The 17309-nt window shown below is 35.7% G+C and overlaps 15 protein-coding genes and 2 non-coding genes across 17 annotated transcripts; 11 read left to right on the forward strand and 6 right to left on the reverse strand.

The window, feature by feature from the left end:
- Window positions 1-132: 132 nt before the first annotated feature.
- NEPG_02444 (uncharacterized protein) lies at window positions 133-405 on the forward strand (the record flags this gene model as incomplete). Its single annotated transcript, XM_013204817.1, has 1 exon — window positions 133-405. The coding sequence occupies one exon, from the start codon at window positions 133-135 to the stop codon at window positions 328-330; it is 198 nt and encodes a 65-aa protein (XP_013060271.1). The 3' UTR covers window positions 331-405.
- An 806-nt stretch (window positions 406-1211) lies between these two features.
- On the forward strand, window positions 1212-1472 carry NEPG_02445 (uncharacterized protein; the record flags this gene model as incomplete). Its single annotated transcript, XM_013204818.1, has 1 exon — window positions 1212-1472. One exon carries the CDS (start codon window positions 1212-1214, stop codon window positions 1395-1397), a length of 186 nt encoding a protein of 61 aa, XP_013060272.1. The 3' UTR covers window positions 1398-1472.
- Window positions 1473-1915: 443 nt separating this feature from the next.
- On the forward strand, window positions 1916-2704 carry NEPG_02446 (uncharacterized protein). Its single transcript, XM_013204819.1, has one exon. The coding sequence runs from the start codon at window positions 2018-2020 to the stop codon at window positions 2615-2617; it is 600 nt and encodes a 199-aa protein (XP_013060273.1). The 5' UTR covers window positions 1916-2017; the 3' UTR covers window positions 2618-2704.
- A 42-nt stretch (window positions 2705-2746) lies between these two features.
- NEPG_02729 lies at window positions 2747-2820 on the forward strand. Its single transcript has one exon. It is a non-coding gene; the product is annotated as a tRNA-Asn (tRNA).
- Window positions 2821-2868: 48 nt separating this feature from the next.
- On the reverse strand, window positions 2869-3476 carry NEPG_02447 (uncharacterized protein; the record flags this gene model as incomplete). The annotated part of the gene is made up of 1 exon (XM_013204820.1): window positions 2869-3476. The coding sequence occupies one exon, from the start codon at window positions 3474-3476 to the stop codon at window positions 2916-2918; it is 561 nt and encodes a 186-aa protein (XP_013060274.1). The 3' UTR covers window positions 2869-2915.
- Window positions 3477-3595: 119 nt separating this feature from the next.
- Window positions 3596-4771, reverse strand: NEPG_02448 (uncharacterized protein; the record flags this gene model as incomplete). Its single annotated transcript, XM_013204821.1, has 1 exon — window positions 3596-4771. One exon carries the CDS (start codon window positions 4769-4771, stop codon window positions 3596-3598), a length of 1176 nt encoding a protein of 391 aa, XP_013060275.1.
- A 12-nt stretch (window positions 4772-4783) lies between these two features.
- NEPG_02449 (uncharacterized protein) lies at window positions 4784-6993 on the forward strand (the record flags this gene model as incomplete). Its single annotated transcript, XM_013204822.1, has 1 exon — window positions 4784-6993. The coding sequence occupies one exon, from the start codon at window positions 4784-4786 to the stop codon at window positions 6914-6916; it is 2133 nt and encodes a 710-aa protein (XP_013060276.1). The 3' UTR covers window positions 6917-6993.
- Window positions 6994-7510: 517 nt separating this feature from the next.
- NEPG_02450 (uncharacterized protein) lies at window positions 7511-7852 on the reverse strand (the record flags this gene model as incomplete). The annotated part of the gene is made up of 1 exon (XM_013204823.1): window positions 7511-7852. One exon carries the CDS (start codon window positions 7850-7852, stop codon window positions 7511-7513), a length of 342 nt encoding a protein of 113 aa, XP_013060277.1.
- Window positions 7853-8258: 406 nt separating this feature from the next.
- On the reverse strand, window positions 8259-9429 carry NEPG_02451 (uncharacterized protein; the record flags this gene model as incomplete). The annotated part of the gene is made up of 1 exon (XM_013204824.1): window positions 8259-9429. One exon carries the CDS (start codon window positions 9427-9429, stop codon window positions 8527-8529), a length of 903 nt encoding a protein of 300 aa, XP_013060278.1. The 3' UTR covers window positions 8259-8526.
- Window positions 9430-9485: 56 nt separating this feature from the next.
- Window positions 9486-10880, forward strand: NEPG_02452 (uncharacterized protein; the record flags this gene model as incomplete). Its single annotated transcript, XM_013204825.1, has 1 exon — window positions 9486-10880. One exon carries the CDS (start codon window positions 9486-9488, stop codon window positions 10878-10880), a length of 1395 nt encoding a protein of 464 aa, XP_013060279.1.
- Window positions 10877-12106, forward strand: NEPG_02453 (uncharacterized protein; the record flags this gene model as incomplete). Its single annotated transcript, XM_013204826.1, has 1 exon — window positions 10877-12106. The coding sequence occupies one exon, from the start codon at window positions 10877-10879 to the stop codon at window positions 12104-12106; it is 1230 nt and encodes a 409-aa protein (XP_013060280.1).
- A 91-nt stretch (window positions 12107-12197) lies between these two features.
- On the reverse strand, window positions 12198-13021 carry NEPG_02454 (RNA polymerase Rpb3/Rpb11 dimerization domain-containing protein; the record flags this gene model as incomplete). The annotated part of the gene is made up of 1 exon (XM_013204827.1): window positions 12198-13021. One exon carries the CDS (start codon window positions 13019-13021, stop codon window positions 12257-12259), a length of 765 nt encoding a protein of 254 aa, XP_013060281.1. The 3' UTR covers window positions 12198-12256.
- Window positions 13022-13227: 206 nt separating this feature from the next.
- NEPG_02455 (uncharacterized protein) lies at window positions 13228-13851 on the forward strand (the record flags this gene model as incomplete). Its single annotated transcript, XM_013204828.1, has 1 exon — window positions 13228-13851. One exon carries the CDS (start codon window positions 13228-13230, stop codon window positions 13849-13851), a length of 624 nt encoding a protein of 207 aa, XP_013060282.1.
- Window positions 13852-13981: 130 nt separating this feature from the next.
- On the forward strand, window positions 13982-15102 carry NEPG_02456 (uncharacterized protein; the record flags this gene model as incomplete). Its single annotated transcript, XM_013204829.1, has 1 exon — window positions 13982-15102. The coding sequence occupies one exon, from the start codon at window positions 13982-13984 to the stop codon at window positions 15083-15085; it is 1104 nt and encodes a 367-aa protein (XP_013060283.1). The 3' UTR covers window positions 15086-15102.
- Window positions 15103-15160: 58 nt separating this feature from the next.
- Window positions 15161-15835, reverse strand: NEPG_02457 (uncharacterized protein; the record flags this gene model as incomplete). The annotated part of the gene is made up of 1 exon (XM_013204830.1): window positions 15161-15835. One exon carries the CDS (start codon window positions 15833-15835, stop codon window positions 15173-15175), a length of 663 nt encoding a protein of 220 aa, XP_013060284.1. The 3' UTR covers window positions 15161-15172.
- An 85-nt stretch (window positions 15836-15920) lies between these two features.
- NEPG_02730 lies at window positions 15921-16002 on the forward strand. Its single transcript has one exon. It is a non-coding gene; the product is annotated as a tRNA-Leu (tRNA).
- A 27-nt stretch (window positions 16003-16029) lies between these two features.
- On the forward strand, window positions 16030-16529 carry NEPG_02458 (uncharacterized protein; the record flags this gene model as incomplete). Its single annotated transcript, XM_013204831.1, has 1 exon — window positions 16030-16529. One exon carries the CDS (start codon window positions 16030-16032, stop codon window positions 16513-16515), a length of 486 nt encoding a protein of 161 aa, XP_013060285.1. The 3' UTR covers window positions 16516-16529.
- Between the last annotated feature and the right edge of the window lie 780 nt (window positions 16530-17309).

The following is a 17309-nucleotide window of genomic DNA, read 5'->3' on the forward strand; positions in this document are numbered from 1 at the left end:
AAAAAGGAAGTAAAAATTTTAAGGGGAATCTTTTAATGATCTTACTTATACGACTATAACCAATAAGTTATAATAAGATATATCAAAATATATGACATAAAGTATAAATAGTAATGCAAATAAAATTTTATAATGAAGGGATTTATTTATATTTTTACTATTTTAATAATATTAAATTTAATTAGCGTAAAGGCCAGAAGGTGTGTGCCACAGGCTGGCTGTGGAAAGGCAAGGAACTACAGAACAAATGACTGTGACAGTACACATGACTATAACAGGACAGGTGACTGTAACAGGACAGGTAAGTGCTGTGGGGGTAGATGCTGCTAAGTACATAATATATAACACAATATGTTATATATCATGAATACATTGAATTATTATTTAAATAAAATTCTAGTAGAACATTTTGTGTATTGTGTAATAAGTATTATTTATTGTGTATTGTGTAATAAGTAGTGTATACATGTGTAATAAGTGATGTATTATTTATTGTATATTATGTAATAAGTGATAAATGATATATTAATTATTATGTAATAAGTGATAAATGATATATTAATTATTATGTATTGTGTAATAAGTAATAAGTGATGTGTAATAAGTAATAAGTGATATATTAATTATTATATATTGTGTAATAAGTAATAAGTGATAAATGATAATTTATTGTGTATTATGTAATAAATGATGTGTATTGTGTAATAAATGATAATTTAGTATGTATTGTGTCATAAGTGATGTATATTGTGTAATAAGTGATAAGTGATATATTAATTATTATGTATTGTGTAATAAGTGATATATTAATTATTGTATATTGTGTAATAAATGATGTATATTGTGTAATAAGTGGTGTATAATAAATGATATATTAATTATCGTGTATTGTGTAATAAGTATTATTTATTGTATATTGTGTAATAAATGTTAATTTTATTTTATGTAAACTTTATAAATTATTTAATGTGGATTGTGTCATAAGTAATAATTTAATGTGTATTGTGTAAGAAGTAATAATTTTATTTTATATAAACTTTATAAATTATTTATTATATATTGTGTAAGAAGTAATAATTTAATGTGTATTGTGTAATAAAATATTGATAGGTGGCACATCCAGGAGCTATAAGAGGGGTAAAGGAGACACTATCAGGAGAATCAAAATATATGACATAAAGTATAAATAGTAATGCAAATAAAATTTTATAATGAAGGGATTTATTTATATTTTTACTATTTTAATAATATTAAATTTAATTAGCGTAAAGGCCAGAAGGTGTGTGCCACAGGCTGGCTGTGGAAAGGCAAGGAACTACAGAACAAATGACTGTGACAGGACACATACAAATGACTATAACAGGACAGGTGAGTGCTGTGGGGGTAGATGCTGCTAAGTACATAATATATAACATATTGTGTTATATATCATGAATACATTGAATTATTATTTAAATAAAATTCTAGTAGAACATTTTGTGTATTGTGTAATAAGTATTATTTATTGTGTATTGTGTAATAAATGATGTGTAATAAGTAATATGTTATTTATTGTATATTGTGTAATAAATGATGTATATTGTGTGATAAGTGATAAATGATATATTAATTATTATATATTGTGTAATAAGTGATGCATATTGTGTAATAAGTGGTGTGTAATAAATGATAATATTTATTGTACTATGTGTAATAAGTGATAAGTGATAAATGATAATTTATTGTGTATTATGTAATAAATGATAATTTATTATATATTGTGTAATAAGTAATAAGTGATGTGTAATAAGTGATAAGTGATATATTATTTATTATGTATTGTGTAATAAGTGATAAGTGATGTGTAATAAGTAAATTATTTATTATATATTGTGTAATAAGTATTATTTATTATATATTGTGTAATAAATATTGATAGGTAATACATCCAGGAGCTATAAGAGGGGTAAAGGAGACACTATCAGGAGAATCAAAATATATGACATAAAGTATAAATAGTAATGCGTTTATTAAATATATGAAAGTATCACATAGTGTAATAGTAATAATAGGAATATTCATAAGTACAGTTATAACACAACAGCAAAGAGAAGTGGCAATACAAGGACCAACCACAACAACCACAACAACAGAAAGATCAGGGCCGTGCCCAGTACCACAGGGACAAGCACCAGGTGGATGCGGACCAGGTGGCTGTGGACCAGCAGGTGGCTGCCCAGGCGGTAAGTGCGGACCAGCAGGTGGCTGCCCAGGCGGTAAGTGCGGACCAGCAGGTGGCTGCCCAGGCGGTAAGTGCGGACCAGGTAGCTGTGGACCAGCAGGTGGCTGCCCAGGCGGTAAGTGCGGACCAGGTAGCTGTGGACCAGCAGGTGGCTGCCCAGGTGGTAAGTGCGGACCAGGTGGCTGTGGACCACAGCAACAAGGAGGATGTCCAGGCGGTAAGTGCGGACCAGGTGGCTGTGGACCACAGCAACTGCAGAGAAGGAACAGTTGCCCAGCAGGTGGCTGCCCAAGCGGTAAGTGCGGGCAGGTACAGCAAATGCCAGCAGGTGGTAAGTGCGGACCAAAGCAACTGCAGAGAAGGAACAGTTGCCCAGCGGGTGGCTGTGGCAGATAATACTTATATTATCTGTACATTACGTATTATTGCTGTAGATTTAGGGTTATATCGGGTTATGACCAAGTATAAATAAATGGTAAAATGGTAAAGTTATATTATTGCGTATAAAATAAATGAGATAATGGGGCTTCCATGGCGTAGCTGGTTATCGCGTTCGGCTGTTAACCGAAAGGTCGTTGGTTCGAATCCGACTGGAAGCGTACTTTTTACATTTTTGTAGGCATAAATAATATTTTATTCTAGTTTCTGAATTTATTCTGTTTGTGATGATATATTACACACTGTGTATTATATTCTAGTGCTTTAGCCCGACATAACCCATAAACCCATTAATAAATAACTTATACTCACCCACAGAAATGCCCCACCGAACAATAAAAATAATAATTAGGCTAAGAATAAGCCAGTACACCACACCACTAATGGTAAACACAGAAATACTCCCTAACTTAGTGCCAGGTACCTTATGCACGGCTAAATGCACAGAATTATTCAATAATTCATACACACGGGCTACATCACGAGAAGTCTTCTGACTGCTTGCTTTCTTATCATACGAGTCAATCCGTGACTCTATCATAGCCCGAATAGGACCCGTTTCTATAAGGTACACAACCATCTCCCTTATATAATGATTAACTTCATGGGTTAAATGTGCACTGTGCTTGTCTACAGCAGTGGTGCTGATTAAGTCGTCTATTAACTGGTCTAAATTTAATATGAGATTGTTTGATATCGTGGTATAATCAAATCCTTCCTTGCCTAATTCATATTCTATCTGATTAATTATCTCATTGGCCCTCTCCTTCATTCTTGTGTGATTTATTGAATATTTCACTACACCCTCATCATGCATAATAAATAAAAATATTTTAATTATATAAATTATATTGGGATTCGGGTTATGTCGGGTTGTAAAATACAGTTATATAATTGCTGTATATGGTAATAGTTACTGTATAAGGTAATAATTAATTAGTCATTAATTATTCTGTGTGAATACTTTTGGTACACTAACATTAACTTAAATAATAATTTGTATACCTGCTTGGATGAGCACCCACTCACATTAAGTAACTCACTTAAAATCCTGTTGGAAGTGCTCGCTTGTACGGTGCTGTTAATGGTGCCACGCCCATAAGCAGGCAGTGGATACTCAATCGGATTGAGTAAAGGGGCCTGATTCCCATTGTACTGCTCTATCACATTCATAACCATATTAAACTGCTTGAAACTGGATATATTATGCTCCCTGGAGAAGAACTCCTGTATAACCCGGCCACCGGACAGATCTCGCGGTGCTTCTACTACATAAATGTACCCATTGATCATGGTTAATGAACACCGTGATAGAAAGTATAAGTATAAATACCCTGTGATATAAACCTCACTTAGGCATAAGTGCTTATACCGGGCAGGGAATTGTAATAGATCTAATGTGTCCTTAAACCCGATATAACCCTCTTTTAAACAGGGAGTGACTGTTATGCCCAGTTGTGTACATAATTTATAAAGGGCCTGCTCAGTTAGCCTGCCTATAATCCCATGAGTATACTCCTTCTTGTTCGGGAATGTTAGTCTAAGAAGGTTTGCTATGTCTGGTGATGATATTTTATACGTGATCTGCTTGGATTTTGTGACTGTCCTTAGATACCTCACTTGAATATGCCGCCGTACAGCTAAGAAATACTTCTGTGTGCACCTGCAGGTGTCTAATTTTCGTGTGAAGTCAGTGAGTGTGTAGAGATGACCCTTCTTCTCCTCTAAATCCCTTTTGACTAAGAATACAAATACTTCTGCTATCCTCCTATACCCACTGCATAACTTTATTTCTGGGAGGGACTCTATCGCAATAGAGAAGGAGTAGTAGAGCTCTTTGTACCTGGAGAATGCAGAGTATGGGATTTCATACTCTTTTAGAAGAGAGTGTAAGTACTTCACTCCTATAAGAGCACAGAGGTCCATTGTATTAAGCGTATGAATGATCTCCTTTAACTGAGGATACTTCCTTCTCTTTCCCTCTGGTAGACTTGACTTCCAGTCGGTTTCATCATCTACTTCTTTTAATTTGGTGGTTACATGGCCATTCGGGCAGACATATCCATTGTCTATTTCCCTTGTTGGTAAATTGCATACATTACAGAGAGACATTAATATTTTTTAATGAAAGTTTTACTGACTGGTATTTCACATGTTCTAAATAAGAAGAAGTGCTCTATTTTTAGCATAGACTCAAGGCCAAATGACTCTACATGTCTTGTCACAGGAGGACAGGACGGGGCTGTTAAGGTTTGGAGAATTACAGAGCAAGAAAGCCAGGAGAAAGCATCCTTTATAAAGCACGCGGGAGCAATTCTGTGTGTTAGATTTTCACTCGATGGGAAGATAGTGGCAACGGCTTCTGATGACGGGACAATAATCATATGGGGTGTAGTAGAGAAAGAGGATACGATCCAGCTGTACACAAAAAAGAGATTAAATGCACACAAATCAGATGTATCCTGTCTGTCATGGTGTAAAAAATACCTTGCAAGTGGAGGATACGATGGATCAGTGATCATCTACGATACATGTGCATACAATATAGTGTGCAGACTGGAGAAGCATGAGAAGGGATGTAAGGGGATTGAATTCAGTCCAGAAGGAGAGTACATCGCAACTTATGGAGATGAAGGAGAAGTATTTTTATACGACAGTGCATGGAAAAAAATAGGAGCAGCTAAAAAACCATTTAAGGGAGTTCAAATGGAATCCTTCTTTGGAAGAATGAGTTGGAGTCCGGATGGGAAGTACATTGCATGCGGACTGTCTTTCTATGAAAAACAAGATGCAGTCTCCTTGCTTTCTCCTAACCTTGTGCGTGCATATACACTAATAGGACATACGGCACCAGTGGAAACAGTCACGTTCAACCCATGGCTGTGGAAGAACAATGAAGAGGTTTCGTATATAATTGCAACTGGATCACAGGATAGAAGTATTGCTATTTGGTCCTCCATGAATGCTAAGCCACTTATTCTGCTGACTGAAGTGTGCGACCAGCCGATTATGGACTTAAGGTGGACATCTGATGGAAGAACACTTTACGGATGCTCATACGATGGAACGGTCTTTATACTCGAGTTTACTACAGAGCTGGGAAGTCCTGTGGCTCCTGTTGTGGAAAGAGTTAAAAATGTGCCATACTCTAAGGAATTTGTAATTAATGTAGAAGACTTCCCTGCACCAGAACAACCACAAAACCAGCCAGAATGTGCAGAGGACAGTAAAACACCCACTAATGATGCACCCGCAGAAGTACCAGTAAAGAAAAAAATAGTACCAAGACTTATTAAACCACTGGAAATGCCAGATGACCTCGGTGTAGTAAAGGGACAGAGAGTGGTGCTGTTCACAGAAAGAAAAGTACCCGACCCAGCAGGTATGGAACTGTCTTTAACTAGACTAGAAACAATAACAAAAACAGATAAGTACGCAATTGATGCTAAATTAGATAGAAGCGTATTAGTTATAAAGAAAAACAACAGAGAATGGTTTACAATTGAAGGGCACCTGATAAAGGGAATGGCAGCACACTCTTCAATTATAGCCCTTGTATGTGAGGATAAGTTAAACAAAGATATTAATACAGTATGGGTATACAGCCTTGAAAGAGGAGTACTCCTTATGCCAGCAATGCCATTCTATCAGGTAGTAACAGTGGATGTCAAATATAACCAGGTGTTAATTGTGACACTTAATGCATTCAAGGTAATAAACTTGATAAAGAACACGGCAGTAGATGGAACCATCCTGGCACATGCAGCAGTCATGAATGTTCTGCTGGATGAGAAGTACTTCCTTGTGGTTCTGTATGAGGATGGAAGTATTTACTATTATAACCCAGAAATAAAAGTGTGGTGTGCATTAGAAATGAACTGTCCCTCTGCCTACTCTGATATATACACAGAAGAAGACTTCACAGAGAGAGATGCCACCTTTGACTCTCTTGAGAACACCTGTGTGATAGGCCTATTAAAGAATGATTCAGTGTTAGTCAGTAATACTATTAAGAAAATCATAGAAATAGCAGATAGAGCCACACCCTGTACAACAGGACTAATTAACAGAGTGGACAGTATTATAGAGCAGATACTTCTGCCATGCAGTGAAGAAGCTGACTTAGGAATAAAACCAGCAGATATTATTGAGTTACTGCTGAAGTGTACAGGGACCAAAGAATTTCAAGAGTATGCGTACAGGAAGGTTAAAGAATTACAAGAAAAGGGCGCATTTACACCTGTCAATAATAATTAGTCTGCATATACGGGTTATATCGGGTTATTTTGAGTATGCGCAGGAATAAATAAATAACTAAGTGCATACAAGGACACACATCATATGATTCTTATGTTTATATTTCGGGTTATATCGGGTTATACCTTATTATATCTAATTTGTTGAATTTCCGATAGTTTTATACTCTGCTGATTCTGTGCACTATAAAATCACTCTTATAAAAATTTTCAAAAATTAAACTGTATTTATACTTTAAAGTGGAAGCTTAATTCTTTCCAATTTAGGAAATTTATAAAATAAGCTTCCATTTTAAAGTATAAATACGAAATAGTTTAGTAAAAAAATAAAAAAGTAAATTCTGAAGAGATAAAAATTAAAGAAAATTCAAATAACAAAATTGGTTATAATTTAAGGAAGATTGTGTAAAAAATTCTGTGTTTCTAAGAATTACTTTTTATACATAATGAGTATATTGTAGGCTGACTATTAATTACAACACAATATGTCATATAATATAAAAATAACCTACCAGAATGCGTTTATTTAAATAATACTATTCTGGCACTGTGTCAAGCCTGTTACTGCTTCAGCCAAGCACTGTATTGCTTAAGTCTAGCGGCAAGCACGCGATTTACGAACACACTCTCCATTTGCATTCTTGGTAAAGCCTGGTGGGCAGTGTTTGCAAGCATTTGGGTCTTCGCAGTCATCATTTCTAACACACTCTCCATTTTCATTCTTGGTAAAGCCTGGTGGGCAGTTTTTGCAATTCGGGTTTTGGCAGTCATCATTTTTAACACACTCTCCATTTGCATTCTTGGTAAAGCCTGGTGGGCAGTGTGCGTCACATCTGGGTGATGGTGAACGACTTCTGGATTTTTTATTGCAGTCTGTTGCACTTACTAAACCTAAAACTACTAGAACTATTGCTATTAATGTGTATGTTACTTTCATTATACTTCTATTGTTCGTAGTTCTATTTATACATTACCACATCATTTGATGAAAATTAAAAACCAATTATATGCCCTGATTGTTTACTTATTGGTCTCTGGACATATTATATCGATTCAAAATAACCCCTGAATACTCCTTGAATGTAACCCTAAATTACCCCGTGCAGTTACCACACAGAATGACTTTTTGGGGTATTTGGGTTTCTGGTTGGTTTAGAATTATAACGGTAGAATTATAATAATTATAACGGTTAAACTTAGAAATACTTTATTATTTATGGTTATTCGGGCCATTCGATCGTATACCTTGGTTATCTTCTTATACCCAGAGGGTGTGCATAGACTCCCTGCATACTCAGACCACCTTGATTATCTAGATGGTATAACCCGAATTTATTATGTATACTTTAAATAATTCTGTGTGTAATACGCTTCATGCATTATTTAAATACATAAATTAACTAATTTCCCTATTACAATAGCAAACATAGTCATTTGCACAATCATCTGTTCGTACGGCTTTATTTTGGCATACTTTTAATAGATTGTTATACGCTCTTCTGCGGTTATTGAATTCTTGTTCTAATGGATATATTGTTTTATCTGGTAACTTTTTATGAATTACATTCCTTCCCAGTCTTTCTATCTCATTTGATTTAGCAAGTGCTTTATCTAGTTATTTTCTGAAAATAATGATGTTTTATTCATCTCTACGTATATCCCCGTGCGTATAAGCCATATTGGCAGTATATAATAAGAGAAAATAAAAAGTGTCATGATTATACAGGCCACTCCTACTTTATGTATAAGCGCATTTATAAAGGCAGGTATAGCATATATCTTATTGTATAGCCATAAGTCTACCTCATACAGTTTGTCAAGTTCATCAGAAATCATCGTGATTTCATCAGATGTAAAGTTGTATTTGACTGCCTTATTTGGGTTGAACCTATTCTTTAATTTTATTGATTTACTTTTTTTCATTCTTAGGATTGTTTTAGAAGCATCTTTAAGGTTTTTAAAGTGCATAGAAGGTTTTGTTGTCTGATCAGATGTTATTGATTCACTGGATATTGTTAGTTCGTCAGATATTGTTGTATGGTCAAGTGTTATTGATTCGTCGAGTGCTGTTGTCTGATCAGATGGTGTTGGTTCTTTGGATATTGTTGATTCGCTAAGTGCTGTTGTCTGATCAGATGGTGTTGGCTCAGAGTCTTCAAGTAATTGCTGGGTATCATCTGCTGTGCTCTTTAAGCACGTATAACTTATGAGCTTAGAGGCCTCTACAGCCTTTTGGGCTTCTTCTTCTGTTTCAAATATCTTTTGGTGTATTATGCATCTGATTAGCTTGTTCCTTAAATTATTGCTGTTTGTGCTGCCCTTGTACCTGTGTGAGTTTGCAAGTGATTGGATTGCCCAGAAAATGATGTAAATGCCGGACAGAATTGAGAATACCCACATAAAAAACTCTGCAGATGGATGAAGTCTTCTAAATGCGGTTAATGTTGGTTCAAATTTGCCTAATCCTGAATACAATGAAGTGCAGTGGCCATTGTCTTCTGGACTACAAGTCATTTTTATGAGAATTTTATTTTGCAATTATTAAAATAACTGAAAGTTAAAAAATTTATATGACAAGAATACTATTTGGACAGAGAGCAATTAAAAGAGAAAAAAAGGAAACTGAGGATGTGATTTATCCGCATGGATCGCATGTACTGGGGGCATTTTATATGGAAAGGCGGGACTCTATTAGATTTAAGCTACCCAACGGGAAACTGGGGATAGTGCTAAAAAGGGGGCTTGAGAATGACATAGAAGGACAGAATACTACTCTGCCTAGAATTATGGTAAAGGAATTCCGTAAGGATATATACGTTGAGCTGCTTGTGCAGGGAACGAATGAGTCTGGGTATGAGTGCACTATTTTTACACAGAAGATGCTTAAGCCGAATTCAATAGTCACTGGGATAATTGAAGGTAAAGAAGAAATAGGATACAGTGTGGCACTGGGTATACCAGGGAAGAGTGCCCTTCTAAAAACAAGTAAGACGTATGAAGAGGGAGAACTTGGAACTTTCCAAGTCACTGCAGTTACTAGTTCTACTTATATGCTGGGCGACACCATAGACAGAGAAATTTACATTGGGGAAAAGTCAGAAATATCCCCGGGGATTATAGTGAGGACAAGTGTGACAGGAAGACCACGGTACGTACTTGGAGATATTCGGCCAAGGTACACAAGAATGCACTATTCATACACTGCAGAGGGAATGACCATAAGCAATCTGATTGTAGAGAGTAAAGAAGAGCTAGTAGAGGAAGACCAGCAGAGTTCAATTATTGTATTTGTCTCTGAGGATAAGAGTCTTATACATGCTGTGCCAGTTGAGGAGTATGCAAATGATATACACAGAAACCTTCCCTCACCAGACTTAGTTGGGCAGATACTTAATGGAGAGGTTGAGCTGGTTAAAAAAACCGGCCTGTCAACTGTTAGGCTGGAAAATGGTCTACTTTCTGTACTCTATGAGGAGCATTACTCAGATATTTCTAGAAAGGGTTCTATGCCATCATTCTCAGAGGGGGATACAATACAAGTGTGCGTCTATATGATCAATGGATACTCAGTTGTAGTTACTGCTAAAGAGTCCTTTATAAAAGCAGCACAATCAGACTATGCTCCAAAGATAGGATCATGTGTTATAGCCATGGTAAAGAGTAATACACCTGTCTCCCGTATATGTGAGACCATTGGAGGAGTCCCTATTATTGTTAAAAGAGTAGATGATGGGACAGATTCTGAAATAGGTGCCATTAAATACGTAAAGGTTAAAAAACATACAGAAGAAACAGGATACTTCTTAGGAACAATAATCAACAAAACCCGCATTTTATCACCAGAAGACAAAGAAAACAAAGAGAACGTAGAAAACAAACAGAAGAAAGAAAAGAAGCAAAAAAAAGCGAAGAAGGAGAAGAAGGAGAAGAAAGAAAAAAAGAGAAGAAGGAGAAGACGCGAATGAGTGAGGAGGAGTGGGCTGAACACCTTCTTAAAAACCAAGCCATAAGACTAGAAACCATTAAAAAGCTTAAGAATGGTGATGTTGTAACAGGAACAATATCCAGCATATACCAATACGGTGCTTTTATTAGAATCACAAGGCATATCACCGCTAGAATACAAATAGGAGAAATAAGCAGTAGATTTGTCCAGGACTGGGCAACCCTCATACACCTCGGCCAAAGAGTAAAAGTTGTCCTGTTTGATATTGATTATGACACAGGGAAGCTTGAAGCATCGATTAAGAAATATGAAGTACTTAACTCAATCGAAGCAGCACCCGCTGAGAGTACACAGTCAGAATTAGCCAATACTATTGAATCTGAAGCACAGCCATTAGTATACGGCATAGATGATAATGAAGAAACAGAAGAAGAAAGTTCTGATGAGGATGAAGACCTTAAAATGGAACTGTTCAACAGTAAGGATAGTATTACTCCATGGACTAAGCGTATGCAGAATATGCAGCCAGATGGTCTTATTAAGATATTCAACAAAGCCATCAATTACTTACAGTCACCCGACTCTAAAAAACAAATCTGTCTCGTATACGTAACCCTACTTGGGGATATTAAGTGCCCTATTAAACCAGAATATTTAGTCCCATTAGAAGAGGGTATTAAAAGAGAAGGCAGTGTTTTCCTTAAGAAAGTAATCGATACAATACGTACGGGTAAGAATAGAGAGTTATACAGGGATGTCTGTATACGCTACATAAAAGAAAGGAGTACTTCCCCATTCGGGTATAAAGAGTTAATTAACTACGCACGGATTGAGAAGAGTCTCGATCAGGCCAAAACCGTGCCTGACCTTCTGTCACGGGCTGATATGAAACATGCAGACAGGAAGTCCGTTGAAATTGCTTATATAGAAGCACTGTACGGCCTGTCAAAGATTGAAGGAAGGTCGGTGATTGAGCAGCAGATATCTAAGATAGAGAATAAAAGCAAGGAAGAGTGGATCATTAAGTACATCGCACTTGAAATGGGAAGTATTGACAAGGCAGCAGATATTGCATACACCAGGAATGTCCTGCATAAATCGGTTAATTCAACGGGCATAGCAGAAGAGGCCATTAAAAGCCTGTTTAAAATGTACTTGAAGTTTGAAAAGGAGTACGGGACAAAGGAGAGGGAAGAGAAAGTGCTTGAACTAGCAAAGGAGTACGTTGCTAAATTAGACAAATAAAAGGTCTTTCTATGTGAACCAGCTTGAATAAGCAAATTAAACCATTACCACAGGAACTGAAACCAAAATTATTATTTTTATTTTTAATATAACCCGACATAACCCGAATATACTTCTACACTAATACTTATAATACGAATTATACACTAGTTAGATGTCTTCTAGTGCATCCCTTACATGCTTTAATTTATCCTTAAGGACTTGTACTGCCCTGGAGAGTACTTCCATGGGCTTTAATGAACCCTTTACTACTTCAACATTAAAGTAAAACTTGCTTGGGTCGGCACTGTGCACGTACTCCTCAGACTGTGCTGGAGTGGACTTGTCAGAGAACCATGGGGCTGGCCATTCTTTATTAATACTCTTCTCATGCCAGAATTTCGTATGGCGCAATGAATTGTCCTCGTCATACCCAAAGGCAACTGTAGATACGGGTGACCATTTAGAGTGCTTCTTGCCAATGCCTTTTACCGCTATACACTTGCACTTAATTGATTGCTTATGGCCTAGCCTGGTTATAATAGAAGGATACCTTGGATCACCAATGTTTATCGGATCTCCACCCTCTACAAAAAGACTCTTTGATGTGACTGTCATTGGAGTCTGTCCGTCATTCTTTACATCCAGTACGATCGAGATGGAGCAGTTCTTACAAAAACTCTTGCAGCTGCAATCCTTCGGATAGAGATACTTCTCTACTAAACTGCTTTCAATCGGGATTAGTCCAAGTCTGTCAGTTGTCATCTCCTCTGGGATGACCGTATAATTCTTATCAAACTGTACGATGTCTATGGCTAGTGTGGGTATCTCAGTCATTATTACTCTTCTGAGTGCATTTGCCATCCCAAGCGTACACCCTTCAAGCGTAAATTTAATACTCTCCTCTGTAACTTCTTCTATTTCTATTTTTACCATAAAAATAATTTACAAGATTCACTTTATACATCTTGCATGCACTCGTGCCCCGTGATACCAAATTGGTTTATTCCTATGTTCCATAACCCGATATAACCCGAATTCTACTGTGCTATTGGTCACATATTTATAGGAGTATATTTGATCCTCTGCCTGGAATTAGTCTAATTTTAATTATAAATTGAATTAAAATTATTATTATAAAAATGAATTTGAAAGTGCAGCTGCTGCTAGTCACTGCATCATTTGGACTGATCATGGGCGGTATACTGACAACTTTATTTATTACAAGAATGCCCAGGGATACAGATTATACTGTAGAAGCAACAGGCGTATCTGATAATGAAGAACTATTAAAGTCATTTAAAGATTCTCTCGTTACAGAGACTACGTGGTTAGATGTGCTATGGGACTTCTCCATAATTAACTCAAAAAATGAAATAACTGAAAATATATCAAATATTCAATTCTTCACAGATATAAGTGTGGATACGCCCATAACCAGCTTAAACTTACTTGATGGTCCCATGATTACCAGTAATAAGGACTATATCATATTCGAGAATAACCCGGAAATTCATTATTTCTATTTCTCAAGCAGTAAGAATTCTTCATTTGAGTACGTCATACATGCGTATAACCATAATTTATTTGATGCTCAGACAGGGGTTTGTATATTTTACAGGGAGGATAAGGAACTAAAAGGGTATTTGCTGAATAATATCAGACTAAGAGCGGTAAGGTCAACAAAAATAATATTATTAGTAGAGAATGAATTAGAAATAGAAAGAATCATGGACTTCAATGGTAATTCACATGAATTCATATGATAAATAATGGATTATTTCCATATATGTACATTATAAGTATAATCCGTTAATTAATTATCTATTTGATTATATATGGTAATTTATAATAATAAACAGGATTATTCTAATAAATTTTATGAGAGTGTATTATATGGGCATACTCCTATTTATAAGTAGTATTATAACAACAAACAGTACTAAAACTGATGAAGACGTGTTTGATGAAGCGATGAAGAAAATAGAAGAGCGTATAAAAACCATGAAGCAGAATAGAAGTATGATAAAACAATTAGAAGAGGATATAAAAACCATGAGACAGAATGGAAGTATGTTAAAGCCACCACTGTCACCCAAAAATCCATTAAGTAAATTACCAAATATACAACAGAGGATGAGAACAGACATATTAGATAAGCATATTATACTAGACATGCCAGATATGTCAGATATGCCACGTACACCAGATATGCCAGACATGCCACGTATGCCAGATGATATGCTTATTATACCTAATAGTACAAGCAGTACACCAGATATATCTAGTACAAGCAGTGAGTCTAGTACGTCTAGTACACCAGATATATCTAGTACAAGCAGTGAGTCTAGTATACCCAGTCAGTCTAGTACATCTGTTACGCCTGGTGCACTTAATACGCCTGATACATCCAGCATACCCAGTCAGTCTAGTATACCCAGTACATCCAGCATACAGAACCAGTCTAGTACACCTGGTACACCCAGTCAGTCTAATGCACTTAATACGCCTAGTATATCCAGTCAATCTGGTACATCCAGCATACCCAGTCAGTGTACGCCTGATATATCCAGCATACAGAACCAGTCTAGTACACCTAGTACACCAGATATATCTAGTACATCTGGTACACTTAATATGCCTAGTATACCCAATACGCCTAGTACGCATATTACACCCAGTCAGTCTAGTACACATACGCCTAGTACATCTGGTATACCCAGTGTATCTGGTGTGTCTGATGGGGTGAGTAATCCTAAGATACCTTCTGTGCCTGCACCTGGGCATAGTATAAATAAGCGTGTAAATCCATTACTTGACCCTGTGCCATGCGCTCAGAATGCGTCATCAACAAAGAATATCGAATATTTATTGGTGGATACGTGCTTTGAATATATAAATGTACTGGAGCTATATTTACTATACTTAAACATACAAGTGAAGGACTTGCCCAGTATAAGAAAGGAATTATTAAGAATTATTGAACCACCCGGGGAATAATCTGTATTATAATAAAGGAATAATTTATATTCGGGTTATGTCGGGTTATTGTCTGAATTGTAAGCAGAAATTTACTTTGCTTCTTTATTAAAGAAATCTTTCGGGAGTGTTCTGATCAAATTCTAATTTTTGAACTTCTTCCAGTATAAGCTTGGAAATTCTCTCTTTTGGCTGACTGCCATCAATCCGAGTGAGCTTGTTCATTTTTATGCCCTTTTCAATTACTGCCCCGGTCTTCTCAATAAAATCTAGAATGCGCCCTTTTATTAACTCGGCACGGTCATCACTCCTTTTCTCAAGGGGTTCTCCCGTCACATCATCATGCCCTGGGACTTTTGGTGGATTATACTTCGTGTGATATATCCTGCCAGATGGGATATGGCAAAGCCTTCCCTCGGCCCTGTCTATGATATAGTCCATGGGAGTGTCTAGGAATAGTATCCTGTCATAATAAAATTCTATTGAATCCAGCTGTTCTACAGTCCTTGGATACCCATCTAGTATAAACCCACCTGAAATACCTTTTATGTGCTCATTAATTAGTCCTCTAATGACACTGTCACTTACAAACTGGCCTGCATCCAGCTGTTTTTTAATATAAAGGGATAATTCAGTGTCCTTCCTCATCTCATTCCTTAAAATATCACCAGATGAAATATGAGGGGCCCCTATTTTATCTGAAAGTATCTTGCACTGCGTACCCTTCCCGGCTAATGGTGGACCTATCATTAATATTTTGCACATTCTCATCTATGCTTTTTCTAACTTATAATAAAATATTTAATAATATACATACAGTACTTAAACGTGACAGCCTGTCCCCTATAATAAACAAGGCATCTTGGTCGAGTGGTCTAAGACGTGGCACTCAAGATGCTATCCTTTACAGGGCGTGGGTTCGAATCCCACAGATGTCATTTTTTACATTTCTTAATTTTTGTTTTATGGCAATAAGAACCCCAAGACGTGCAGCAGCCCATAAGAGAACCCCGTATAAACAAAGAGTACATGACGTAGTAAATGAGAATCCCCTGCCTAATTCTAACCTAATTGACCTTATAAAGTACTATAAAGAGAAAGAACAAATAAGAGAAGAGTACATCACCGCACTAAAACAAGAGAACGCGTACTTAAGAAGTAATCTTGCAGTGCCAGACCAGTCGTCATTCACAGGATTAAAAATATCTAAAACAGGAGACATCTTCAACTGTAAGCAGACGATTGAGAAGGAGGGGGTCACTTGCTCAATCACATTCTTATTAGAAGAACATGAGCATATTTATGTCTACACGTATAAAGAGAGTAAAAATGTGAGGGACTTACCCGAATATTTACAGAGAACGATAAATTTCCCAAAGACACAAGTAAAAATATTCTTCTTTAATATTTACCAGTGTGTAGCAAAGGACGAGGATGAGGATGAAGAATAAACCCGAGATAACCCTAAATTTATATTTTATAATTTATATTTTAATTTTGGGTTATTCGGGTTATATCATAATAAAATATTTTATGCACCTGGAGAACTCTCCTGTACGGAGGACTTTTAATAAAAATTTTAAAAATACTTTATCTATTTATAGTTTTAAAATTTAAAACAACAAGCATAAACCTTATTTTATTGATAAATTTAATTAAATAAAGACTGTTCAAGTATAAATATAATGAAATATGGAAAATTTTTATATGCACAGGGATTATAGAGATGAATTATCTTAAAAAATAGAAATAAATCCAATTATGTTATATTAAGTAAATACAGGATATAACCAGAAGTAATAAATTAGTGTACTATGTGTAATAAGTAGTGTATATTGTGTAATAAGTAGTGTATATTGTGTTATAAGTAATGATCAATATGTAATAAGTAGTGTACTATGTGTAATAAGTAGTGTACTATGTGTAATAAGTTATAGTGTTATGTGTAATAAGTAATGTATATTGTGTTATAAGTAATGATCAATATGTAATAAGTAGTGTACTATGTGTAATAAATTAGAATAAAATATTGTTTATTCCTTACATATAATGTATTAGTATACTATGTGTAATAAGTAATGTATTAGTATACTATGCGTATTATTCGCATTACTTATTGTGCTATGTGTAATAAGTAATAAACTATTGGTTAAATATTTTGAATAGTATTTTTACTTAGTGGTACACGTACAAAATATAATATTTATAATACAATCCCGTATAATTAATATATAGTATAAGAATA

The sequence above is a fragment of the Nematocida parisii genome (genome assembly GCF_000250985.1).
Source record: "Nematocida parisii ERTm1 unplaced genomic scaffold supercont1.7, whole genome shotgun sequence".
Classification (NCBI taxonomy): domain Eukaryota; kingdom Fungi; phylum Microsporidia; genus Nematocida; species Nematocida parisii.

Coding starts and splice junctions, on each gene's coding strand:
- NEPG_02446 (XM_013204819.1), top strand. CDS start 2,018: ATGAAAGTATCACATAGTGTAATAGTAATAATAGGAATATTCATAAGT.